The 27,378-nt window shown below is 37.7% G+C and overlaps 1 protein-coding gene across 1 annotated transcript in view; it reads right to left on the bottom strand.

Moving 5' to 3' along the window:
- Positions 1–383: 383 nt before the first annotated feature.
- The window catches only part of bmpr1bb (bone morphogenetic protein receptor, type IBb), a 47,135-nt gene continuing 20,140 nt past the window's right edge, over positions 384–27,378 (bottom strand). Inside the window, exons 3-14 of the mRNA XM_055040140.1 lie at positions 26,015–26,124; positions 18,484–18,778; positions 8,676–8,835; positions 7,626–7,728; positions 7,032–7,134; positions 5,769–5,862; positions 5,544–5,688; positions 4,431–4,623; positions 4,058–4,355; positions 3,774–3,949; positions 3,560–3,690; positions 384–2,486 (exon numbers count right to left, since the gene is read on the bottom strand). Coding sequence (XP_054896115.1) covers positions 2,361–2,486; positions 3,560–3,690; positions 3,774–3,949; positions 4,058–4,355; positions 4,431–4,623; positions 5,544–5,688; positions 5,769–5,862; positions 7,032–7,134; positions 7,626–7,728; positions 8,676–8,835; positions 18,484–18,574 — 1,620 coding nt within the window. The 5' untranslated portion in view covers positions 18,575–18,778; positions 26,015–26,124 and the 3' untranslated portion in view covers positions 384–2,360. The remainder of the gene's footprint in view (positions 2,487–3,559; positions 3,691–3,773; positions 3,950–4,057; positions 4,356–4,430; positions 4,624–5,543; positions 5,689–5,768; positions 5,863–7,031; positions 7,135–7,625; positions 7,729–8,675; positions 8,836–18,483; positions 18,779–26,014; positions 26,125–27,378) is intronic.

Here is a 27,378-nt window from a genome sequence, read left to right as displayed (position 1 = left end):
CAAGAAATTACTTTCCACTTACATACCTGGTATCTTCAAGAAATATCTGGAAAGTCCCATGAAGTATGTGGTAAAGAACTGATGTAAGCTAAACTTCCCACATGCCTTTTCTTACCTTGCAAATTCAAAATATACCCCAGTCAAAGTCACCAAGCAGTTTCTGAAAGTAATTCCAGGAGATGAACCAGCATCTCCTGGAATGAGTAAATGTATGTTCACCTACCTTTTAGGAAAATAGGTGAAAATACTGAAAATAACTAATGCTTTTGGGAAAATACCTGAAAGAAATCTTGACGTTCTGGGAAGAAACCTCTATGTTTTAGGTTCAGATGAACTTTGTAAAAAATGACCGTCATTAAAAAAATTATACAAAGATGACAGACTTGGGTTGGGAAGCTCAGAAGATCTTAGTTTAATTTTGAAACAAAATAAACTTAAAAATACATTATGAAGAACAAAATTACAAAATAAATTAAAGCCGCAAGCGGCGTCGGGTGGCCCTCGCAGCTCAGCGCCACCCCCACCTATTGGCGGCCACGGGGGTTCCAGCACCGCCGCCCACAGAACATCAATGCCTTCTGCAGCGCTCCCCGACGACGCACAAAAAATCTGGTGCAGATCGGCTGATGTAGAGAGGAGATACAGCTGATGGATTAACATAGGGGCGCAGTGAAGTCAAATTACAATTTAATGCTGTTGGGCTCCTTAGAGGTTCACAAGAGTCAATCATAAAAAAAAGTTACATGGAAATCCAAAGATGCATGTAGGATTTAGAAATGACTTTCTATCTTTTTGTCATTGGTGGAGTGACACTACCCCTACTGGCCAAATACTAACCTAGTTATTCATCATCTTTTTGTCAGTTTGTTGTTACAGTGATTTCTGTCAGATGCAAGTTATTTCTCTGAAAATTCCTTTTCTCCTTCAATCTCTTTGTCATTGGTGGAGTAATACTGACCCCTACTGGCGAATTATTGAAACAGTTTCTAAACGGTGACTGCTGATGAAAAACTTACCTTATATTATTTTTAACCAAAATTAATAAATTTTTGTAGTCTAACCCACAAAACGCAATTAGTAAAAAAAGCCAGAAAACATATAACAATGTATATTTACATAATTATTATGTTAACATGGCATGGATGGATGCAATGTTCTGTATTTCATGGGCTGCTTTGATGTTGTTTAAGGTTTTGGGAATATGTTTGTGTATCTGAACAGCTGAGTTGATGCTTTATTTGGTGACTTATGTTAATATTAGCTGTATTGTATTTTCAGCAGGGCTCCCTGGTGAAGCACACAGCATCTCGTGCAGGTCACCTGATGTAGTGGGGAGATATAGCTGATGGAATAACCTAGGTGCAGTGGAGTCAAATTACTTTTCAATGCTGTTGTAAGTCCTGACAAGATACATATGTGTGCCAAGTTTCATAATTCTGGCTTAAATCCTTAGGAGGAGCTCAGTCAAATGCGAAGTCTGTAAACGGCCAAAGTGGGGTCAAAATCGGAACTTCAATCCAAAATGGCCGACTTCTTGTTTGATTTGCACGATGACATTAATTGTATTTTCTGTGCATCTTGGGGAGCTCTCAGATTTCATGTCTCTACGATAAAGTAAGGTCATGGCGGAAGGTCTTTTGAAAGTTGCTAGGTGGCGCCGTTGAGCCGTTTCTTCTGCAATTTTTCAGACGGCCTTAAAATACGTAAATTTTACACAGGCCGTGTGCGTCCTCCAAGTTTGGTGAGTTTTTGAATATGATAAAGCCCCCAAAAGGCCCTCACTTTACTGAGCAGAATCGGAATAATAAACACTATGATTACAATACGCAGCGCTGTCGCTGCTCGGGCCTAAATATATATATTCAATATTGTTTTGACTATGAGGTCACTTGTTTCAGAATTATTAGGCTGAAGATACCATCATGTTGAATGTGAACTCTCCATGCAACGAGTCTCACAAAGCTCATGGAAATAAAAATCATTCAAACACATAAAGGGCAGTTGTGACAGCACAAAAGACTGCTCAGATTACTGCTGTATGGCTTCAGGAAGGAGGTTACAGCGGCAACCTCACTGGAACCTGTAGGGCCGCTCCCCACATGGACAGTCTTTGCCTGGGCAAACACTCAGCTTTCACAGAAAGCACAATCTGATCTCTTAGTCTGAGGACAGACGTCTGCTAAATCTTTTTCTTGACATTCTTCCTGGCTCCATTATCGCCTATCGTGCGTGGCAGTGTCTTTTGTCCGATCATTCACAGTCTCTTATTTTCCCTTTCTTCGATTGGTCATTTTAAGAGGTCTGTGCCAGTGGCAGTGACAAGTCTGTAGGTGAGAAGAAAACATCTCTCTGATTCTCTGTCACAGTTTGATGTCTTGGGACTCTAACATCTTCGCAAGGGTCTTCTTCACCCGGAGGGCTGTGAGGCGACAAGCCGGGTTGTGAGCCCAGCACTCTGACATCAGTTTCCCCATCTGCCGTAGACACTGAAGACACACATCAATTTAACATTAGAAATACCAGAAAAGAAAAAAAAAATCTAATTCTCATCAGACTACAAATGAATCCAGTTCCATTTTCAGTTCCAGTTCATGTCTAAACGTCCTTAAAAGAACCATTTCTTTTATGGCAGTACCTACATCTTAGTGATAAAATTTAGAGAAAATGGCAACAGAAAAATATCTACTCATCTAATTACTAAAATTAACTTTACAACTTAAGACATCTAGCAGTATGGCAACATAAGGCTGGAAGAAGTCCCAGGGTTGTCTGGCAAGGACAGAAGGATGATAAAAGAAGCCAAAAAACATCTCAGAAGCTCAATGTTAATACACTGCAGCAATAAAATGTTAGAGAGCAGCAGTTTTCTTTAAAGTGAGAGATTATGCTCGAGCACTAAAAGATACATTTATTTTATAGCCTTTATTCACATCTTTACAAGGGGTGACAATGGTGGGAGGTGATAGCTGTACATCACCTTCTAGCAAAAAATATTTAATGTTTACATAAATTGAAAGAACAAAAAACTCCCTGTGAAAGAAAATGTGGTGATTTTGTTATAATCCAGTTAAAAAATAAACATAATAACCCTTAATAAATATGCTTTATATCAAAGTGGAATCCTGTATCTTAAAAATACACATACTCTTGTTAAGAGGATGATAACACATAAATCCTTATGGAGATTATAAACACATTAAAACTAAAACAAAACATAATTCTAAATATTTTTATTGAAATGCAATCAGCATCTTAAAACTGAGGTACTAATAGTTTGCAGTTTGTTTGACAGACCTTTGCAGGAGTAGGAAGAAAAAAAGAGCATAGAAACACAGATGGAGGAATAAAAGTTTTACATGTTGCTATTGCTTTAAAAGGTTTTATTTGAGCTAAAAACCAATTGGTGCCTTAATTAAATTAGAGGTTAGGTAAAGCTATTTAAATGAAGCAATTTCTTTCTCTTAACTTCCAACATAAAATCTTCCCAAAGCAGAATGTACATTTGCATTACTAAATTGGAGGCTGGTAGCTGATAGTAATCAAAAACATAAAATAGTACCTCATTGCTGCTCCAGTGATTTGCAATCGAAGGTCTTTGCTTCTTAATGCAGACAACCTCCCTCATGTCTTCATAGGAAGGGTCAGTGGGCACGAGGTCATGATAGGGCAGCTGATGTTCTTCAACAACACCTTAAAGAAAGTCAATGTCCTCTGTCATCATTAGCAATGAAACACTGGAATGAGTTCTGATGACTAAAGTATGTTTTTCTGACCTCCAGAGGTGCATCGCCGTGCCACTTCCCAAAGAATGAGACCAAAACTGTACATGTCAGCCATGATAAAGGACTGGAAGGTGGTCATGTTCAGGGTCTCGTCCAGCACTTCCGGTGGCATGTAGCGCTTGGTCCCAACTCGTAGGTTAGGAGGGATGTCTACCTCATTGGTGTCACTGAAAGGCACAATGAGAACACAATGATGCTTCTGGATGCACTGATTCTGCCTTCTAATAATCTGCATCAAAACAATTCTTCTAGGACCCCAGGAAGGCCTTCCATACCTGTTAAACTTGACAGCGAGCCCCAGGTCGGCGATACAGCAGAAGCCGTTCTTTTTCACCAGGATGTTTTTGCTCTTTAGGTCTCGGTGCGCTATAGCAGGTTTCCCCTGTGTGCCATAGATCTCTGTATGCAGGTGGCAAAGGCCTGAGATGGAGGAATAAGCCAGTTTCAGCAGAGCGCTGACATCTAAGGTGTTGGACTTGAGGTAGTCATATAGGGATCCGTTCTCATGGTAGTCTGTAATCAGGTACAGTTGAGTCCACGAGCCGGTTCCTTTAATGTCAGCTGCGATAAATCCTGCAGACGAGACGGGTTAGATAAGAGCAGGAGGAGCAAACACCACCGGAAAACCTCTGGGTTCTGTCGACCTACCCAGGATGTTGTCATGCCTCATCAGGAAGGTCTGATAAATTTCTGTTTCTCTGAACCAGCTATCCTCCTCAGTTGTGAAGAAGACTTTGACAGCCACTCTCTCCCCTCTCCATTTGCCCATCCACACTTCTCCATATCGGCCTTTTCCAATCTGTTTGACCATCTGGATCTGCTTGGCAATGGTCCGCTGAACCTTTCAACGTAACACAAGCAGTTGTGTTTTCTTCAGCTTCTTTCAAATGGTTTTCATATTTTGTTGAGTTATAACTACAAACGTATATGTATGTTGTCGGTATTTTTTCTGTAATAAACTAATACAAAGTAGAACATTTTTAAATCTAAAGCTCCCCTGAGTCAATGCTTTCTTGAATAATACAAAACCTTCTGCAATTACAGCTGCAAGTTGTTTAGAGGTTTTCTCTAAAAGATTTTCACATGTAGAAACTCCTGGGGAGAATCTGTGAACATGGGGTTTTTTGGTTTTTTGGATTCTCACTTGCCTTTAGGTCTGGGCTTTGACTAGACCATTCTACATGTGGATCTGGTTGTATACCAATGGCAATTTCTGACATACATGGGCAGTTTCACATTGTGGAATTAGACAAGGGAAGGCGGAAGCACTATTTAAAAAAAAAAAAAAAGTATTTTACTTTCGCCCAAAACAAGTTTTCAACTGCTTCCCAAGCAGTTGAAAACTTAAGCATATGCAAGTATATATATATATATATATATATATATATATATATATATATATATATATATATATATATATATGACTTTACACAGAGTAAAGTCAGCTAAACCTAAATGTGTGGGATAATTTTCAAACTTTTCCTTGTAAAAGATTTTGAAGATGTGAAGCATGTCTTTGGTGATTCCTATTAGTTGTGTTACAATTGGAGGCTCTTAAAATTAGTATTTTATGGTGAAATGGTTTGCAAATCATGCAAAACAAGACTTCTTTACAACTGCGTTGCATAACTTCTTCTTACAACAGCACTCGGGATTTAAATAGACCACTCATTGAAAATTTCCCTCGTCTTTCCAGATAAGCAAATTTAACCTCTGCTTAAACATGCCAAGATATTTTAAGATGTTGTTTTTATTTGATACCAGCAGAGGGAGTCCTGATCCAGACCCGGAGCCAGCGCTGCGGGAGTGCTCTATCAGATCCTTCAGAGTCTCCCCGGGAGGAATGTATGTCTCATCCTGCTCCAAGTCGATACTGTAGGGCGGCCGCGATGTCTGTCGCTTATATCTGCCATATAGAGGGAAAGAAGGATTGGTTTAGCGAGTATAAATGTACTGGTTTATAATGTTCATAAAGGCATTTTGTACCTGAAATAGCAGAGGACGAGAACGACACAAAAGATGCTGCAAACTGTCACTGAAATGAACAGGGCTATGTACTGGATGCTGCTGTCTACGTATTCTGAAAGAAAAATATAAAACAAGAGTAAAAAAAAGTTATTTAAAAGGAAAACATGAACGTTGCATTTAACAACAAACTTAAAAAGTCGATTTAAATGAGGAGGGTTGGTAATGGAGGATGACACTCTCTCTTATCAACTTAGAAATCGTTCTAATTGTGAGTGGCAGCGTCGAGCTACTCCCCTTCAGTCCCCCTCGGTCTTACTCATGTGCACCCTCCACCCCACCACCACCACCCTTCCACCTCCCTTCCACCTCCCGCACCGTGCTTTCACAGCCCGTTATCGATCACATCCCGTTCCTGAATCCCGCGGATCGCGTGTCGCAGTGACATACATCGCTGCAGAAACCCCAGGGGCCTGAAACGGCTCCGGAGCTCTGGCCTTTCTGTCTCTGTGCTGTCAATCACAGACACATACACACTGAATCATGGAAAACAAAAGCTAAAGAACTAAAAAAAAGATATAACATACTTCATTTGACTTATGTTATTTATTTAATTGAAAATAGATTGGCAAATACTCCCCTTGTGCAGCACAAAAAGTGCAAATGTAACACTTTTTTAATAACACCAATGATTATGGACTACACTTACTGTTCTGATTTATCACATAAAGTCTCAACAAAGTAATTTGTTGTTTTAAAGGCATACAATAAAAAGACTTTGCAGGTTACGAACACTTTTGCAGAACAGTGTGTGATCGGCCCTGCCAGCATCCCAAAAAAGTATAGCACTCTATTTGTCTCCAGCTGAGATGAGAAATCAAATGGCCAAAAGAGTCTGGGATATACTTACAAAAGCAAAATGTTGAGTGTTTTTGACAAAGTAAGAAAGAGAACAAATGTGTGTGTTTGTTCATGTGTGTTGGTTTGCCATGGAGTGACAGATGGACATATACCTCACATCCGTCCTGAGGCAAGAAACTCAAGCAGGCCCTGGGGAGAGCCTGTCCTTTTCATTACAGAGTGAGAAAACAAGCCAAGTCTGCACTCTCTGCCACTCTCTCCTCTGCTTCTCCAGAGCAGCAGCTGCCATGTTCCCTCCAGCAACACACTGTGGTTAGTAACAGTTTAAACTGGCAGTGTCCATCACTGACCCAGCGTTGGCCCGATTGAAGCCACTTCAAAAACCTTAGCATGTGGCTGGTTTCACTGTGTGAGGTAAACTACCTGATGCGATGAGCGGAGGAAGCGTTGGCCGTAGTTTTCTGTTGCAGTAGTCATGATCCGTGCAACACTCGAGAACTCTCCAGGAGCGTGCACTCCAAGTATCCTTTAAAAACACAAAAAATACATATCTAAACATTATAGCAATTAAATGAATATTAGAAATATTTGTGATAAAATTAAAAAATAAAAACTCGGAACTGAAAGATACAGTGCCTTGCAAAAGTCTTACTTTGCCACATTCGGATATTAGTTTATAGTTTATACAAGATTTTTTACATTGTATTTCAATTAATATTTGGTCACAATTCCAGCTGTAAGTTCTTTGAAGTATGTCTCTACCAGCTGAAGACACATTTTTGTCCGCCATGATACTCATTTCTGCCAAGTGGTTAACGCTGAGTCAAATTGCATGAAGAGTTTTTGTTAAAAACTTGTAATTTGTGGCACTTTTTCAATTGGATGTATGTCAGTGCTGGTGGATAACATAGGTCACATGGGCAGATGCCCAGGTCAGCATAAGTAAATTACCTAACAGTGTCTGATGATGAAGGACGCATAATAAATATTATGAAACATTCATGCATAAAGACTTACTCTGCACTGAAATTCAGAGCCACCCAGCGCCAAACAACCTGCGCTGAACACAGCATGACCCCCCTCCTCTTCCGTAACCATGGTGAAGCAGAAACCATTGGTCCTGAAATCAATGCACACAAACCTTTACCTGAACAATCAACAATTACGAGTGTATTAAATATATCAAAGTTTGATTGATGCATATTATAATTTAATAACCTGTGCTATAAACTTTATAAGTAACATACAAAGGAAAAAAGTAATTTTTTTGTAAAGTTTTCTTAAAAATTGTTAAATAGCTTCAATTAGATTTTTTGGTAACATTTTATTTGAAGGAGTGTGCATAAGACTGGCATGAGACTGTCACAAGTATGACAGAACACCTGTTACGAACAAAAAATAGTTCTCATGAATGCTTATCACTGTTATCATAAAGTGTCATTTGGTAAATAATGATACTTTTAATGCAAAGTTGACAATTTTATTGGCCTTTTTATGCAAGTTTTAAAGGAACTTTGCATTAAAAGTGTTGCTTACTAAATAATACACCTTTAATGCAACTTTTAGTGCACTTTTTCATCAAAAATGTCATTTACCAAATGACACTTAATGACAACAGTTGTAAACATTTATGAGGAGTCATTCATGTTCATGACATGCATTATGTCATGTTTATGACATGTCACACAATAACCTGAACTTTATGACATGTGTTACATAAACTAGTATAGTATTATATTTTAATGTACCCCTTACAATAAGGTGTTACTAAAGAATCAAATAGACATTAATTTTACTAGAACAATTTTTTTTGTAAATGTTACAGTCTACTGTTTGTTTTCTAACTTCTTTAATGTGAGAAAGGTTTGACAAGATTGAATAAAACATTCTGCGCAAGTCAAACAGTAGTAAAAAAAAAGGTTAATTCATCTCTCTATTGCACACAAAGACTGCATATCAATTTTCATCTTTCTATTAATGGTTGACAGCTAACTTTTACATTATACATGTAAATAGTAATTAAATTTTTCTGTGTGTAAGCATGAAGGTGCGTGTCCTCCAGCATACATGCAGGTGTTGTTGATGGATCCATCGGGGCACTGAGGGTAGCAGTGGCACCGCAGCATGTTCTCAGCTGAAACTGTGGCGGTGCTGCTGCTCTCCTCCGACGGCCCGTCCGATCCCTCCCTCCATCCACTCCTCAGTAGCATGGTGTCCAAAAGGTTGGCTGATTAGGGGAAGAAATGTTTCTTTAACAGAGAACGACAGAAGAAGATCTACAGAGGTATGCTTTACTTTTTAATAAATAGTATTGTGTATTTTATACATATTTAAGGGTTTTGAAGTGTTGTCAGTATTTCACAGACTAATAATAGCATGGCCTAAACTCTGTTGTGTGCACTTCAGAGATTTTATTTTAGTTCAAGAGTCTATTTACATTAATATTGATCATTTTTCCACTTAATAAATCCACAAATGGGAAAAAAGGATATAACATCAGATCAAAAATATCAGAATTTTAATCATCCCTCTGCTTTACACATTATATTTGTTTACTAGATCTTGATGTAAGAGTTTTCCTTTTAAATTTGATTTATTGCAGTAGGTTAGTTTCACCTTGTAACTTATTGTAATGCATCTGTATGTAAGTTTCCTCTTAATCTTAGTGATATTTAATTGTTACATCTCTGTAATGATGAAAAATGGCTTTTAAGCAAAAGAGCCACCTCAAACATTTGCTATTTCATTATGATACCAATCATTTAAATAAAACAAAGAGCGATGGCTTACTTTAAATAAAAGAAATATTGTTTCGACATCAGTAGACTTACGCAACTTATCTGTATTTTGTCTACACTCAGCATCAATTATTTAAATAATAAATTATTTATTTACATCATGTCACATTAAAAACAAAATCTTTGATACTCTCAAGTTGTAAGCCAAAAGCTGAAACATTGGAAAAATGACTCAAATATTGGATTGAGTGTTTAACATGTTCTAAATGATTTAAATTAATGTACCAACAAGCCAAGGATAGTCGTCGAAAGGTCACATGAATACTTCAAATAACTTGAAGGCTGATTCTCTGAATTGAATCTAACATATGTTATTTACTCATATCTGGTTCAACACCTGCCAAACTGACAATAGCAGCATGGAAGACCAAACGTAAATTAAAACTACAAAAATAATCAGAAATTGGTTAACTTGCAAGAAATAAACAGTTAAATTGTTATTTAAAAATCACAAATAAGGAGGAATGCTTCTTTTTACCAACAGAAGGTGCATGTAGTTCCTCTCTGCAGAGTAAAACGAGTTCTGACAGCAGCTCATCCCTAAGGACGATTGTGGTCAGGAAGCAGAACAGTTTTGTGCCACACTAGATGGATGCCTTCCTCAAACTGGAAATCTAACTTTCACTCCCTCACTCTCTTTAGTCTGCCAGGGTCTTTTATACAGAGCCGGAAAGCAAGACAGAAGCACCCAGTTACAAATATAAGATCAAAATCTGGAGTTTTGTTTAGAAAAGACCTGCACAACACATCCAGGATGTTCACTTTGACTCCGTCAGTCATTTGTAAGAAAAGCTTCCCTTGATAGGTTTCATTATGCCGGGTGTAAGCAGATCTAAGCAGCCTGACAGCAGAGTAAATCTCCAGAGAACTATGCAATCAAAGAGTGGTATAAACAGACTGAACGTTCTTTAAATGCAACTCTGTATCCATTCAGTGTAATCTGTGTTGCTGTTTCACACAGAGGGGAAGTTTGTGGAGCAGCTCAGATCCTCCCTAATAGCAATCTTGGTTTCTCTATGAAAAAAATATTTGTTTTCACTTTTTATTTTCCCTTTTATGTCAGAGGCAAGCATTCAAAGAAAACAAGAGCAGGTTATGAACACCTTTGACTTGTAGTAAGCAGGTCATTCACTGAAAAATCAGATTCTTTCGCTGTTAAATGTTTAAAGCTGAAAATTCCCACTTTGATACAGATGCATGTTTTATGCATGTTGTCTTGAAGTTAATGAAAGGAAAACATGAACCTTGCATTTCACAATGGACTTAAAAAGTAGATAAATTATGTTATTTTGTTTTGTAGCTTTTATGAAATGAAAAATGGACAAAATTTTGAAATTGACAGGTCAAAACCCAAAAACACATGGTCTGATTAGAACTGTCTGTACCTTAATCTTAGATTCAGGTAAAGTGAAAGTGGTAAAAAATAAAAATTATTTCAAAATTTTTTTAATTATACATTATGGTTTTACAGTAAACATTGTATTAATTTTAAGGAAATATGTTTTGTTTCATTACATTGAAGAACTTCATTTTAATGCCAAACTAGGAAAAGTCTTACATTGAAATGAAATAGTAAATACAGTCTTAGTGCGCCTGAAAAAGTGCACACCATTTTTTTTCCCCTTCCTTCACTCCTGTCCTCAACATTCACACAGCTTTAAATTTGCTATGTCTGCAGCGTGGCACTCTCAAGGTCATTCTGAAACCAGATCTGTGTCCCCCACGCATTCCACAGGCGGCTCCTCAACGCTGACGTGACAATAGCACACAAACATGGTCAAACTCTGGGAAATTTGGAGCGTGGAAGATGGGTGAATTATTCCTGCTACAGGAACTGGAACTGCAGCTCAGCGTCATCGTCAGCGAGTCTGTAAACCTTCAAAGTTTATGTGCTGCTGTTACTTTGGCTCTGGTCTCTTTATGTCCAAATACAGTTTGTCTGTCCTTCTCTCTATGGAAAAGAACCTTCAGTATGAACTGAGCGTCAATAATGCAACCAACAGGTCCTGAGTGTAGATAACTTGATAATCAGTAAATTGATCAATGCATGACAAAGCGTTTCTTGTGTGAGTCCAGTGAGCATGTCTCATATTTCAAAGACAAGGGGGTCTGAAGGACTGCTCTGTGGTGTAACATTTAGACATGTGGGTCGAAACCGTGTACACAGGTTGACAAATTGATTGGCCCAAATTAGGCTGAACACAATATTACACCATTTTTAAAAAGAAAAGACACTGAATCCATTTCTTGAAGTTTAGTATTTGTGGATTCACCTATTTGCAGATTTTTCTGGAGAAAGTAACTCCAATTTATTTGCGGAAAATTCACAGATTTATTCAACAGTCCATGTCAAAATCAAAAGAAAGTAGCTTGGGAAACTGACATACCTAGGTGCAAATCTACTTGACATGCTATTGGCTGCTGTTTGGAGAGAAGTCAATCCAGGAGCAGCATTTGTTTTTTCTTGGTACTGATTGGCTGTAGCCCCAAGAGCAGAGATAAAAAAAGACTGTTGATGTCAGTTTCTGTGGTAGTGCAAAAGCAATTACCAATGTTTGCATTACTGCATATTAAAATATATTTTGTGTTTGAACTACAGTATAGTCGGTGTCTCAAGTATTTCTGGATTTGAGATGCTCTCTCAAGTCTCTGGGTCTTCATGGGTGGTGGCTGTGGTCCCCAACACCTGTGAATACCGTTTATTTAGCGGAAAAGTCAATTTTGTTTTTCTTTTACATTTCAGAGAAAAATATATGTGATTGGGACACATAACACGCTACTTTTGGAAAGGAAATATGTACAGATAAATTGTGGCAGCATTCGCAGAGGCATCAGCAGCAAAGATGAACTGCTCCACTACAAACAACAACGGCATTACGGCTCCTAAATTAACACTGTTGTGTGTAAGCATAATAAACAAAAAAGCTCTGATTCATAAATAAGCCCATTGGTATTTCAAAGATAAGTTCAGATGGTTCAGGAATATGATCAACATTTCTTTTTGTTTGGTGGTTGTTGTTTTTTTGTACAATCACAGAAAAAAAAATAGTTTAACTCAGCTATATTGATATATATTGATGGGGGTTATTTTACCTTTAATGACATAATTATCAGGATTTGTTGGTCTGTTCCAGAGAGCTTCACTTCAGACACAGACAGTAGGAGTCAATAAAATTAACAATTAGAGATCGATGCTATGACTAATGTTTCCAGAGATTAGAACAAAATGTCGACAGGAGGATTTTAGGTCAATAAAATAGCTTTATAAAGTGCTCCCATTAATAGCACTGTTTCACTTGAGCAGCAGCTGCTTAATTTCTGAGCTTTAAGACAGACTGATTGCTCATCATCGTAGGTACCGAGGCAAACATGAGAGGGAAGGAGAGATAAGTTGCTCCAGGTGGTCATAATAAATAACCTCCTCAAAGAAGGCATCTTCCCCGGAGCCTCCAGAGTTCAGCCCGACTCCACTGGGGTCACACCCAGCCTGCAGGAGGGCCATGCATCCTCTTCCACCCTAACATTGCACTACCATTCCTCCTAACCACCTCCCTACAGGCTTCAAAGAACCTCTGCCACATGAGAACCTACACATGTGCAAACATCATACAAGAAAGCGCATTCCACGCCGTCTCGCTGCCTCTGCTGCTACACCCATTCTGGGTCATCTGTTTCCATCATGCCGTTTCCTTCAACCTGTTCCCTGTCTACCTGGTGAGGCCAGCCTGCCTCGCCAGAAGGCTACAACCACCCACAAAGGGATCTTTGTGTCGCTGACCCTGCACCACATTACATTCTTGTGCCAAAGTCGGAGTCTAACTTTCAGGAATTCACACAGTTTGCATGGAGAGAACGTGGCGCATAGATGTGAATACTGCATAGAGCTGCCAAATCAACAAAGGTTTACTTAAACACAGACTGTATATTCAAAGCAAAATGAGGCCTGAAAATTAATAAGTAGTGAGTAAAAATGGATTACACTGTGCACACACATTTGCATCTCAAATTGGAATATAATGAAAAAGGTCATTTATTCTTTTTTCTGGTAATTTTAATGATTGTGACTTACTGCCACTTAGGCTTCTGTCTTTCACACAAATATGAACACAAAAAGCAAAGATGCTGTGTTTTTCTCTACTATGTTGTGTGAGATTCAACAACCTTGATCCCGTCTTCTCTGATATTTTTTTTAAACATCGTCTCCCCACAATTCCCATCAATGCACCTCCCTGCTCCTCTATCTGTCTGTGTGGTCTGGACTTACTGGAAAAAAGCCACAATATGCTGGGGTTCATTACAGACATACTGAAAGACTGCAACCATAGTCTCACCACAGTATGTCACTTTAGCCAACAACAATGCCTCTGATAAAAATAAAAAAAAGGGTATATGCTTCTAACCTTATCTACAAACATTTCTATAAGACGAACTTCAGTTTACTGGATAAAATAAGAGCAGTTTTTGAAAGTGTGACCCAATTAAATTTTGAACATGTTGGAAAATATTAAACCCCAGCTCCAAGAAAATCATTCTTGTTGCTCATAACTAAGACAAAATTATTGATACCTTGAGTTTTAAAATAATTTTCAGTTTACCAAGAACTTTGTTTCTTGCAGGAGAGATGACCACCTCTCAAAAGACAGTACAATAATGTAAAAGGAGGAACGGTTTTGAAATAAATATATTTTTATGAAAAATAACATGTAAAAAATATTATTCCCAATCAAGTCATCACAACATTAAATTAAGTCTCTCTTATAACTCCTGACCATTTTACATGTTTCCAGTGTTATTTTGAAGATTTATGTGATCCTCCTAGTTGTATGTAAACAACTGTTTATTTGCCGTGAAGTGAGCTCAAAATGCTACTCATATAACTAGTTTACCAAAGAATTGTCTTTAAAATTAATTATGGATAAGTGGCTAAAAACCAGGTCACGCTAAAGAAGAGCTCAAGATAATTAGAGGAAGTCGTACCTGCTGCTGAGATCGCTGATGTGGTTCATGAGCAATTCAATTCTTTTGAAGGCTATATTCCAGAAACGAGTCTCAGTTGGTGAGAACTTTTCTCTGCTTTTTATGGCTTTGCTTTTTGCTCACACGTCAACAGCTATTGTTATTTTTACTTAATTAAACATCATCAATCAAGTTAATTGAAAATGTAATTAAATTAAATTGAAAATGTAATAAATTTAATTTAATTAGTTAAATACAATAGATAAATACAAATGACAGAAATTGGTGGTTCATTTTATGTTCAATGGTGCAGAAGAGGAATTTTGTTTCTGGCAAACAGACTATTGTTCTTTTGTTGTGCTAATAGTTTCCAAGTAGCCATAAATGTTATTAATATACACAACTCTTGGTAGAAAAGAACAACTTCTTTTTTGATTTCCTTGTGTTTGCCATCCACTCTTTCAGGCCACTCAAAAAGCATTGAGTGGGCTCATGGCTTTGGTGGTCATTCACATTTACCAAACAGAATGGATGAACAAAGAAAACAACAATAAGTACATTAGGAAACAAATATTTCCATTTAAGGTTGTATATATTAAGATCATTGTGGGACAATTTCAAGTTAGGTGGTCTGTGAGTGTTTGTTAAATTGGTTAAGTGGCACCCGGCTGGAAAAAGTTTGAGAAACACTTTCGGGATATGAATAATTAGGGTTGTTTGATTTGAAATGCTTTCCCACCCCCCAATACATGAAAATAATTACTTGAAACATTGCTTTTACTACTTAATCAGGTTATTTGTATCTGCTTAAAATTGGTTACACATTTATGTCTGACACAAAAAGCAAAAACTAAATGGGGCACAAGAATCAAACCAGTCTGGAGGTTCACAATGCAGATTTAGGAATGTTATAAACATGAGCTAGAACAGAACAACCATGCAAAGCTTTTCCTTCAAGGCTAGACTGACTGCTAGAAAAGCACATCTGCACTAGGATCAAATTCTGTGTGAGGGGAACCATATTCACGTCCTGACAGGAAGCAGCTCACAAAAGGCTGAATGAGCCCAGTGCTGCTGAAGACCAACTGCTGCCGTGTTGCAATGCTGGACCTCTATGGCACGCTGCACTCTGACCTTGCTGCATAACACTAACTTCCACACGCATCTTCAAAAGGAAGTGTCAAAGTCACATAGTAATTTAAGAGAATCCCAACAACTGGTATGGAAAAGTTGGACTATTTGCTTTGGATTCAAGAAATTCTGATGGTACTCATCTACAACCACATAAATCTGAGCCCACCTGCATTTGAATTCAAGATATATACAGAACTAGAGATGTTTCCTCCTCATTTTGGGGTCTTCAATGTGAAAAAAATCAAGACTGCTGTTTTATTTGCAAATAACACACTTATCACAGTTATCCCTTTCTCTTCCCTCATGTATTTCCAGCCGGTGGAATCCATTGCACACCCACAAGCTAAAAACATAAAGATAAAGATATATTCAATGTGCCTCTAGAGAGTAAAATACATTTTAAGGTTGTGTGGGGGAAAAAAACTCCTTGCTTTTTGTAAACAGGAGATCTGTGAGTTTTGCTCATGCATGTGATGCAAATAATCAGTACAGGACAAAGGAGATAAAGAAACCTGATCTTTTCTTACATTTCCAGCTGTTAGATTTAGTCAAGTAGCTACTAAGAAATCCCATGGAGACTGGAACAATTACATTTTCAGCTTGAGAGCCTGACCAGTGACTGGATGGTCACAAACTTAAAAATTTAAAAACAAAAAGGCGTGGGAAGCTGCTTACAAGTATAGAATAATAAAAAAGTACAATAAATAAGGGAATGTGAGTTGATTCAGACTGAGCTCAAGTGGGTAAGAATTGCAAAGTTTCTTTCTTTTATCCTCATGAGCTTTTACAACCTCCATCTGTTATAAATATGCTGGATTTGGAAGGGATGCGGCCTTTTGGGAATACCAGAGGAAAGGATCAACATTTGCTAGGAAAACAAACCGAAACGGTTGTTTTAGTGATTTTAACTAACCATGCTAATTGCTAATATAAACTCCTAAAGTTTAAAAATATAAACTAGAGTTTAAAATGTCAATTCCATTTAAGACATCTTGTTAAACAACAACTACTTTCACACATGCAATGTGATATGTAGTCTTCTCCTGACAGAGGTTTTAAAAACCACTCAAAATGCAATTTTATGTTTTTCTTTTATCGGAGCGCTTAAAAAGAAATAACAATCAGATAAAATTGCCAGGTGAAAGCATTAACATTTGCAAGGGTTCAGCTGTTTTATCCTTTACAAAACCCACACTCATTATCTCAAAGCCCAAGATTTTGAATGAAAGAAATAGATTTGAATAACATAATTTAAAAATCTAAAGATAATACCAGCTTTTGTAGCAAATGTTTTAGTTTTGTGCTGCACCACCTCTGAATGACTGGGCTAGCATTCATCTATTTACAGTGAACCTCACCAGGTTATAGAAACAGGTGGCAAACTGACCTTGCTGCCCAGATTTATGGCAACCTCCCACATGTTTAGCTCATTAGGGTGACCTTTTGAAGATCAAATCACAAAGAAACATGGTGGAACCCAACTTTGAAAAGAAATCTAAGATCCTTAGTCCATGTATTATTTGTTAGACAGCAAAGGCAAAAATATAAGCCTCATCCTCCACTGGTTTCCATAGCTGGGAAAGTGGAAATCAATGTTTCTTTTGAGCTATTTTTTCCACTCCATCTTTCCTCATTCTTTATATATTTGGGTGGCTGTTGAGTTTCAGACCTAACTAAGAGTTTCGGCTCTTACTTCGGTCCATCCAGAAGACATTGGGAGATTCTGTGAAGGAGCATTCATCAGCAGCTGAGGTATTTCTTGACCAACTGTGAAAGTTACATTTAGCTCAGAGCCACACTGTGAGTCTGGGATTTTACAGCTGGTCTTTAGTTTTGACACAATTTTAGCACAGAGAGCCTTTGTGCAAGCTGTGAATTTATGCTTATCAGAACATGTAGATACATATCACTATTTCCAATATTTTTCACCAACTATATCTGAACCTAGTTGACCTTTTATGTCTTGAAGAGTCAATAGAAAGAAGCTTGTGAATAAGTGGTTAAACGTTGAAACTTGGGTCATTAAGGAACATCAGAAGAATAAAATAAATACAACTCAGTCAAGTCCACATAAAGTATGAAACATAATAGAAATGAAATTAAGTGAAACAAAAGAGAAATTAAATGAATGAGATAAAAAGCATAAAAAGATTTTTAAAGCTTACACCAAGAACAGTATGAGAAAGCAAAGAGTCATCAGCCCAAATGTCCTTGATCATCTTTTTATGGGAACGTCTATAAACATTTTGTGTTTGTTGGAACATGTGGGGCCCAAATGATAATTTTATGACTTGGCATGGAACTGTGTGAGCATTGCTGCAAACAATAATCTTCTTCACTCAGGGGATTCACCCGTTTTTGTTTTCGTTTTTTGCTAATTAATGAAACGTCTGTACTTTGAAGTTGAAAACAAAGTTTCTCTAATGAATAATAAAAAATAAGTTATTAATTTCTATGAAGGAGAAATTAATTCTGTTGAAGATTTGAGTTTTATTGAATGTCAAGTACACATGATTTATGTTGTGATGAATATGTGGCTATAAAATACAAAATTCTAGAGCCTATTTTAGTCATTCTGAAAACATTTTCATTTCTTTTCTTTTCAAGGGCAAAGAGTCAGTCTTAAGGTGGGAATCTACCAAACCCCTGACATTGTCAAAAGCCTCTGGAGCACAGTGACATACTGGCATTCAATGTAAACTGAGTGTCCATCCTTAAACAATTAGATAGGTTTGGATGATTTCTCTCTATAGAGTTTATTCCTCATAAATACCAGGAGGGGTAAATTGATAGATAACCTCCCAGAAGTAACAATCAACCTGTCGGCTCATTGCCATGTCAAGCAAAATAAAAGAAAACATGATCAGCATGATGAGTCTCACAAAATGCTCATCAAAACTCAAAAAGAGAGGTGCCTTATTTATAACAGTAATGGTGCAAGCATAAATATAAAGGAATTACAAGATGTTTTCCTGTGCGGCACTTACCGTCAGAACCACAGCTCAGAGATGCAAGTCCAGCCACCATAACAACAGCTTTCCAGGCCCACTCTGCAGACAGCCACACCACCACAACCATCCTGCCAGCTCCGGCTTCCTTCCAATCCCAGAGGTGCTGCCTCCTGCTCAAGAAGGTCTGTTTTTTTTTGTTTTTTTTAATCCCTTCTGTGAAAAGGTTCGAGTCCTCTCCTTCTCTGCAAGTGACTCGCACTCTACTTTTCAGCGCTCCCAGGAACTTCTCACAGTTGCCTTGCAGCCTGCAGCAATCCTCCACACTGACAGCCTGGGAGAGACAGACATGGAGAAAGAATATTGGGACAAAAGGAAAGGAGGGGGAAGAGGAGGGTGTTACTTCGCTGCTCTCTCACTGTTATTCGTCCAGCTCTGTGGCAGCTTCACAGCAGAGGCAACAGCTGAGTATATCCACACATGTTCTCTCTGTTATTTCATACACACAAATGCATTACAAACTGAAAAGGCAGATAAAACGAAACAAAGCAGATGTAGTAAAAGGAGCTAAGGCATGGTCGTGAAGTTGACTACAAAATAAAAGAAACGTGAAACTCGGCAACAAATGTAAAACCTCCCTGAAAGGACATGAAAACTTTATGTGGAATTAAGGACTTCAAAGAAAATGTGCAGAGAATCTGGTTAAATCCACTGGTATTAGTCCTGTGAGGCACAGAGTCTGACTGATGCCAAGAAGAAAGAGGCAGTTTTAGAGCAGATTCTCCAAAACTCTTCTGCTTCCACTCTGTAATATAACAGTGGAAGAGAGAAAGGGGCCTCAAATGGCCACTTGGTTAAACAACAATTACCAAGAAGTTCATTAAACAGGGGTACAATATAATTATGAAAAGGATCATTTTTATTTGCATGAACATAACATAGAAGTTATCAAATTATAAATTTTGTTTGAAATTCCAATCATATGCAATGAATGAAACAGAAATGGGTTTCAAGCTCTCCATGACCCTCACTCATCTTAGTGCTACTATTAAACTAAAGATGCCCGCAAATGAACCCCAAATGCCGTGTATTAATCTGCACCCACGTGTACAATTTTATAGCTCATATGTGGGTTGAATCGTGTTAAGTTCTTCATACGGGCCAATGAGGGGCGAAAATGCAACAGGGATCAGGCCGTCACACGGCAGGCGATTAGAGGCGATTAGAGCCAACACCCTCATGCACCTCGGCTTTGACAAATTCACACTAATCTGGCACCAGCAAGTAAAACTCAACCAAACTATGATAGAAACAGTGGAACCGCAGGCACAAATTCCAGTGGAGAACAATTTATGCATGCTACAAATTACAACAATTAGCAAGTTGACAGAATGGATCAAGCTCCCAACAACAGCCACACAAACCATAACCATGTATTTTTTAGGAACAAGGAAAACTAAACTGAAAAAAGACTTGATATGAGAATAAACCAATAAAGAATAAACCTGTCCCCTCTTACACACTGACTGGGTGGGAACTGCAGCTCCCAGAAGTCACCTCTCCCTTCTGGAGCTCCACCAGTCCTGTAACTGTCACTCCTGATTTGTGCAGAGTTGTGTGCTACATATGATAAGTTAGCCTATTCTGGGGTCTCAGTGCATGGGGAGCGATGTGAATGGGTCAGTGCACTTCACACACTCTTCTGCGCTCCAGCAAATGCCCAGCGTGGAGCTTCTTCGGAGAGACAGCCCACTCGGCCCAGAGGCCAGGGCCGGGAAAGTTCAGTGGAGTGGCCGGCGCTGCAGGTGGGGGTCATGCCACCACACAGAGGGGGTTGCAAGTGGGACACGCTGTTTGTGAGGCCTATTTTCAGGCAAATTACTGCTCCCCTTCCTATTTTCTTTGCCTTTAGTTTATGGTTAGAATTTAAACAGCAAAGCACATCTGTTGTCCCAAGATTAGTTAAAAAGTCTTCAAACTGGCTAATTTATGGAGGTGCTTTTCAAGATGATTAGTTGTGCTTTAATTCATTCTTAGTGAGATAAAACACAACCTTTCAATCACTTTGTAAAAAAGCCTGGAGAATAATTAGATTGCAGATCAGACACAACAAAGAGCACATTTAACACCTGCAATCCGGGGTGTTTTACAAAACAATAAAGGAACTCAACAAAACAAAAAACACATTGAAACAAGTAATACATCAAACAACAAAAAAAATCTTTCAGCATCAAATAAAAATACAAAATTTCAAATAAACAGAAAGACATGGGAGGCTTTCCACCTCAATACACCTTCTCTTATCTGTGAGGGCTTAGCATATGTATAATTAATATTCTAAAGCTGATTCATTAATAAAGAGTTAACAACAAAAAAACAAACTAAAGTAGGTGTACTCAATTTGTAACTCTTTTCTTGTCCCAGAGATAAATTTGAGGCCAATTTATTATTGCAAAAGCAGAATAGAAAGACTGTGCTGCAGCTGCGATGCACATTAAGGTGAACTATGTCTGCTGTACACAAGAAAAATGTGTAAAATGCATTTTCATGGTCCTCAGTGCCTGGCTTTGAGCTATCAGAGCAGTTGTTGATGTATTACTTTGGCTCATTCACTTTCAGAGAAACAGGGAGGGATCTGTAGGGAGGTCATTTTCAGTTTGTTCTGTAGATTATGTGCACAACAGATTCTAGCCTGTCACAGTAAAAGTTCAAATAATACCACTTAACTGTTTAAAGAAAACTGTCTCCATTTCATAAGAACATATTTGTTTCTGAAACAGAGATGCTACATGAACACTTGTGCCATTTTTGAAGTGCACCATGGAAATTTGTTAAGTTCTTAATTTCAAAAAGGACTTTAAAAGGACAAACACATGTTCCAACACACAACAAGAAAAATGAGATGGATGACTGAGAAAAGTCAGCGCTAACCTGTTAAACAAAAAGCCATGACGGGACACAGATGATGGAATTACCTTGTGCAGAGACGGAATGCATATCATGAACAAAGTTTCAGATGGAGCTAAAGTGATCCTATGCTCTGTGAAATTTAGAGGATTTTCAGCAGCTCTCAGTTAAATCTGCTGTCATTGACTCATGAAGAGTAGATTATTATTAGCATGACATCACAGCTGTCTAGATCGAATGGCTCAATGTGATTTTCATCATCCAATGGGATAAAGATCAGAATTGGGTTTTGAATGTCAGAAAAAAAACAAAAAAAATCACACAAAAAAGGAGCACTAACCTTATCGTCATGAATGAACAGATTCTGGCATATTGAGATCACTTGGTTTTTTTTACAAGAAGGCTTAGAGGCATTGTAAGGATCCTAAACTTCAGAAGTTAAGTCCTACCCAGAAACAGCTTTATTTCTATACATCAGCAGTGTGTATGGAAATAACATAATTTAATTCCAAAATACAAAACATGATAAATTAGTTGCCTGTGTTGGATCTTTAAAACAAATTCCAATCAATTATTGCATTCAACAATGTCAGTATCACACGCAGCTAGAGTAAAACTTTAAGAAAATCTTATGTTTGAGGTAATTATTATTCCACCATAGATGTTAAACTGAAAGGTAATGCTTATCTAAGGTTCTGTGTCAGATCTTAGCAGGATATTTTTTTCATAAGTTCCAGATTTTAGGCCTTTCCACCACTTGCCTGCTTTGCTTTTCAAGCTCAAGCTGAACAATATGCCTCCATTTTCACATCCAAGACCTGGATATTATGGTGTAATGACATCCTAAAGGGTTTAGGCTTCAGACCAGAGGTTTTGGTTGACCATAGATGCACATATTACTGTATTTTATATGTAAAGTTTAGCAAAATAAGAGCACAGATTCATCACAATTACAAGAAAAAACTTCACATACAACAAAAGCTGAACAAACTTTAAAAGCAGGGGAAAAGGGAAACAAATAAAGCTGGCTATAGCAGATGGAGGCTCATATTGAATCTGGTTCTACTGGAGGTTTCCTTATATTGAAAGATTACTGTCACCACTTGCTTTCTCAGGACGGAGGCCTTCAAAATGAAGAGATGATGCAATCAGCTGGTTTTCTTCACATATAAAGGTCTGTTGAGGCTATATTGTGTCACTACAGGACAGAATAAAATGAGCTGGAATTTTCTGTAAAGGTAATTTTATTTATATAAAGTAGCGTATTGCACTGCACTGTAAAGCAAAGGTCACCAACCGTGGTCCTCAGGGCACGCTGTCCTGCATGTTTTAGGCGTTTCCCGGCTGCTGAACACCTGGTTTAAATGAATAGGTCATTAACAAGCTTTTGTAACAATTGCAATCATTCGAGTCAGCTGTGCTGGAGTGGGGAAACATCTAAAACATGCGAGACGGACAGTGAGCCCTGGGACCAGAGATGGGGACCACTGCTGTGAAGTACTGCTCTTTCTGTATTGCATTGAATTGAATTAGACTGAATGAATTTAGACTGGAAAGTATACAATGAATAGAATCTGTCACAGAAAATGCTTGAGAACATTTATTAATCGAGTTTAAAAACAAAACAAAAACTGAACTGCATTGAATAAAACAATGAAAACGTAATGCTTTAAATAATGAATACAAAAGTTCAAATTACATTTTGTTTCACCAGTGCTGTTATGTTTGGAATATTTCTGGGGATTTTTCCATGTATGTAAAAAAAAAAAAAAAAGATTGAAATGTGAAAACACACCCAGCTTTCTGTTCCAGCTGTGCTCCACATTAAAACTAAACTTCTTCTCCTTTTTTTTTTTTAGATGCAAGTCTGGCAAGAGAAAGTAAACATGTTTTTGATGATATGAGTGGTCCGGATGGTTCTTAACATATTCAAAGATCAGACACTAAATCAATAAAGGTAAAACTATGTGCTGGATTACAAATCTATTGACATATCCTGGTGTTTTGACTAAACTACAAATCAATGTTTGTCTTACAAGCAGGACTAAAACTTTATTTTTAATTCAATGAATTTATGCAAGCACAATAGCAAAACATTAAATCCCTGTAAGAATGAAGAAGAATGTAGCACCAAATTGTAGCACCTTTGTTAATTGTCTGTGTTTACTTGGAATTCAGATGAATGAATGTAAAACAGGAGTGCAGAGGAAAACCGTAGATCATTGCCCTGAAGCCAAAGCCACCAACAAGGGAAATCTATGGAATAGCAATCCACTTGCTCAGATGGGAAGACAGAGGTCTTGTTGAATAATCAAAATTCCCTCAAAGCAGGCAAATCACTAAGCTGAGATTGATGCTTTGAAGCACCAAGAAAGCTGAGTGGGATGAAGAACACTATTCATGAAGAGTGAAAAGGCTGTCACAGCAAGTTTACCCCTCCTTCCCTTCCTCTTTTCCTCACGTTGTCTATGTTTCTCCCTCCATCATTTACTCTTTCTGCACAATGTCAAAATGTCATATCCAAAAAGACAAAAAAAAAAGAAATCATTGATATTGGATCATTCTCTCTGCCAATATCAATGTTTAAAGATACAACTTGTGGAGTGATCCAGGACTTCATCTAAACCCTGCACATTAAATGTAGAACCTGATTGACAAGTGTTTCAGATCGAAAGGATTTGAGACAAGATCTGACCCGTCTAAGGCAAAGCAGCAATATTTTAACTTTGTGTTGCAGACAGCAAAATGATGTCATGTACAAACTTGAATTCATAGCTCTCTGATTTGTATGATGACAGACAAGGTGCACCCAGTAATTACACATGTGGCACACACAGAAATAAATTATGTATGCCAAGTTGTAAATGTCAGAGAATGTGATTCACATAAAAATGTCAATTCATACAGCAACAAGTTGAGTAAACTAAACTAACAGAATGTGACCTTATGATTATGCTTATGCTGCCGTATTCATTGAAAAAGATTCCATCTTAATCTTGACTCAGTCTGATACTTTCTTTTTTTAAGTTTTAAAAAATAATAAACTAAAACTAACTTTTTTGTTTCCTGATGACAAAATAAAAAGCAACAAAAAAATCTAAAAATTTTCTTGAAGTGTACTTCAAGAAAATTAATAATTTAGTAAATTTAGTACTGGATGAATTCAGTACTAAATACTGAATACATTCAAATAAGTTGTGTGTTCCTAACTTCAATTGAAAACAGATCATTTTACAAAATATTTCTGTAAGATTTTTTTGTTAGGGTTATCTACATTATAATCACAATTTGAAACAACAGATTTCAACAATTTCCCTTTTTTTTTTTACTTAAACGTGAATACTTCGCAATGTGAGTTTTTCCCCACATCTCTTCTTGATTGTGAATGCTGTAGTTTTTTTAGTGATAAAAGAAGAAATTAAAAACATGTTTTTATGTCAGAAAATACAGCTATGTTATGAGAATTAGCTTAAGCAACGATGTAGTCAATATATTAGGAGAACCCTTTATTATCTATTCTGCTAACAGTTAAGATTTCCAATCTTATGATCACGACAGTAGCAATCCATGAGACCATTTCATTAAAACATCCATTACTCGACACACACCTGCAGCTCAAACCTAAACAATGGGCATAACGGCTACGAAACATTCACACGACCTCCATGTCAGCGATTCAGAAATTCTCATTAATAAAGTGGCTTTCCTCGCTCCAGGCAAAAACAGCCAATGTTATTTCCCCTTCTTGTTCTTGCTTCTGAACGGCTCTATCATTCAGAGTTATTGGTCCATGCCTCACTGAGCTTCTACTAAATAAACTCTCTTGTTTTGTTGGTGGAGAGTTTTGCCTCAGTTGACTTACTCAAAGGTCTGTTAACATTTATTGTCTGCCCACTTCACTACACTAATCTGGCATCAAGTATTTAAGTCTGTTTTGACTAACCGCTTATAAAATCTCATTGAAATAACAACAAGTAGAGAGGAGTTGTAGCTTAGGCTGTTTCAAGCAATATTGTGGTTTTAATCAATGAAAGAAACATTACAGTTACATCACTGCATCACACGTTTGAAACTGCTTTAATGAAATGGCAGGAAGCGTTTATGTTTTTTCTCTGCTTGTGTGGTTTGCAGAGTTCCCTTGTGTCCTTCACACTTTATAAACTAAACTTTTCCCCTTACTAGAACAGGACAAACTTGGCTGTTTCAACATTCTCACATGTACCAGAAATAATAAACAGTTTTGCTTGGGACAGAGGCCACTGCCTTTAACTTATTTGTAGTTCTGAAAAAAGCAGAAGGGGTTAGTTAGCATGCCTGTCAGTAAATTAGAGCTTGCACTAGTCCCATTTTTACCTGGGAAAAGATCCGTTCTTTTTTTAAAAAATATTACCATTATATCTAGACCTTCTTGTTTTGTAAGGAAGCAAATTTGTTGGAGCAAATAATCATCAAACTTGCCTTGTGGCATCCCATTGTAACACAGCTACTATGACAACCCTCTAAAAGAAGTGCTCATGCTTACTGATGTGCAAAAAAATTGCATTTATTGTATGAACAAGCATTAAAGAAGCACTGTGACAACACAGTGACTAACCTTTCAGACAGAACAAACTGGTTTTTTTTTTTCTGAATTACTTTACATAGACAGAGAAGTTTGACTTACTGAACTCGCGCATAAGCCAATGTGGAGAACATTATGCAGAGTCTGGCAAGCTGCAGAGGGGCTCCATTTGTGTGTGTCAAAAGTTCAAGCCCCCCCTTCCGGTGCTCAACCTGCAAAAACAAAGAGTTTGCCTTATGTGGGCTACATCTCCCTGCACCACAAACAAGACTGATTGTTACAGAGTGACTCCACCTGTCTCTTACTCTAATTAGTCGTGCTAGTCACTGAAGTGCTAAACCAGCAGGGATGGACTAAAACAGGGTCAAAGGAATGAAACAAAGTCTTAAAGGAGTGTGGAATGTGGAAACATGTTAATTTGTGTGAGGCGAATGAAAGACGGACAAACAATTAGACAAACATCAAGCAGACCATGCAGAAATAACCGATTTTACATAATTCAATCACACAAATGCTCTGACATGTACAAACATTTCTAAATGGCTGTGGTAATTGGGAAAAAAAAATCCCAATGCCACATTTCACACATGGGGATGGGTTGCCAGTGTCTATCTCAAACAGTTACTGGGCAAGTGGTGGTCACACCATGCACAAGTTGCCTCAATCACCAGGCAACATAGAGACGAACAACCATTCACAAAAACGCTCAGAAATTCTAGCAATTTAGAGTAACCAATGAACCTTTTAGCCATGTTTTTGGACTGCAGAATTTGGAGAGAACCCACCAGTGCCTGGCGGGGCACATACAAACTTCATGCAGGAAAGATTTGAACCCAGGACCGGGGGACATACAAACTCCATGCAGGAAGGATTTGAACCCAGGACCATCAACAATCCCATCGTGCAGCTCATATTGAAACATATTCTGAAAAATAACATCACCCTGCAAAAGTTCGGCTGGCAAGCTTTTACAGCAGAATAATGTAGTCAATGGAAAAATTTGAGCAACTCTCAGCTATAATAGTACTTTCAATCCTGTAGAGAACCATATAAATCAAAAGTAATTTCACATAAACAGTCACACAATAAAGACTTCACAGTACACAAATATGGCAATCTGCTATAACGCCAGTACATTTGATATATCTCTGAAAAAACATGTTATTTATAATGGCATCTGCACAGTGTAGCCTTTCTCACACACTCCCCTCTTCTGGCTGTAGTGATGCATGAAGAGATGGATTCAGCCCAACCCTTGGAACAGCTACCAACTGTATTTATGTTAAGCTCTATGGACCGGTTGACACAGACAGGTGGGATTTAAATGGCAAATTAACTCCCCATAGATGCCCAGAATGAATCTGTCCATTACGTTCAATGCTTAAAACCTTTGTGATTAATGGTGTTTGGTCAATTTTCAGTTTTACTGCTTTGTTATATAACAAGAAATGAACAGAAGGGGCTGG

The sequence above is a fragment of the Poeciliopsis prolifica genome, unplaced genomic scaffold (assembly GCF_027474105.1).
Source record: "Poeciliopsis prolifica strain line A6 unplaced genomic scaffold, Auburn_PproV2 SCAFFOLD015, whole genome shotgun sequence".
NCBI lineage: Eukaryota > Metazoa > Chordata > Actinopteri > Cyprinodontiformes > Poeciliidae > Poeciliopsis > Poeciliopsis prolifica.
Note: the sequence above shows the minus strand (reverse complement) of the source record. Positions and strands in the feature narration are given on the sequence as shown.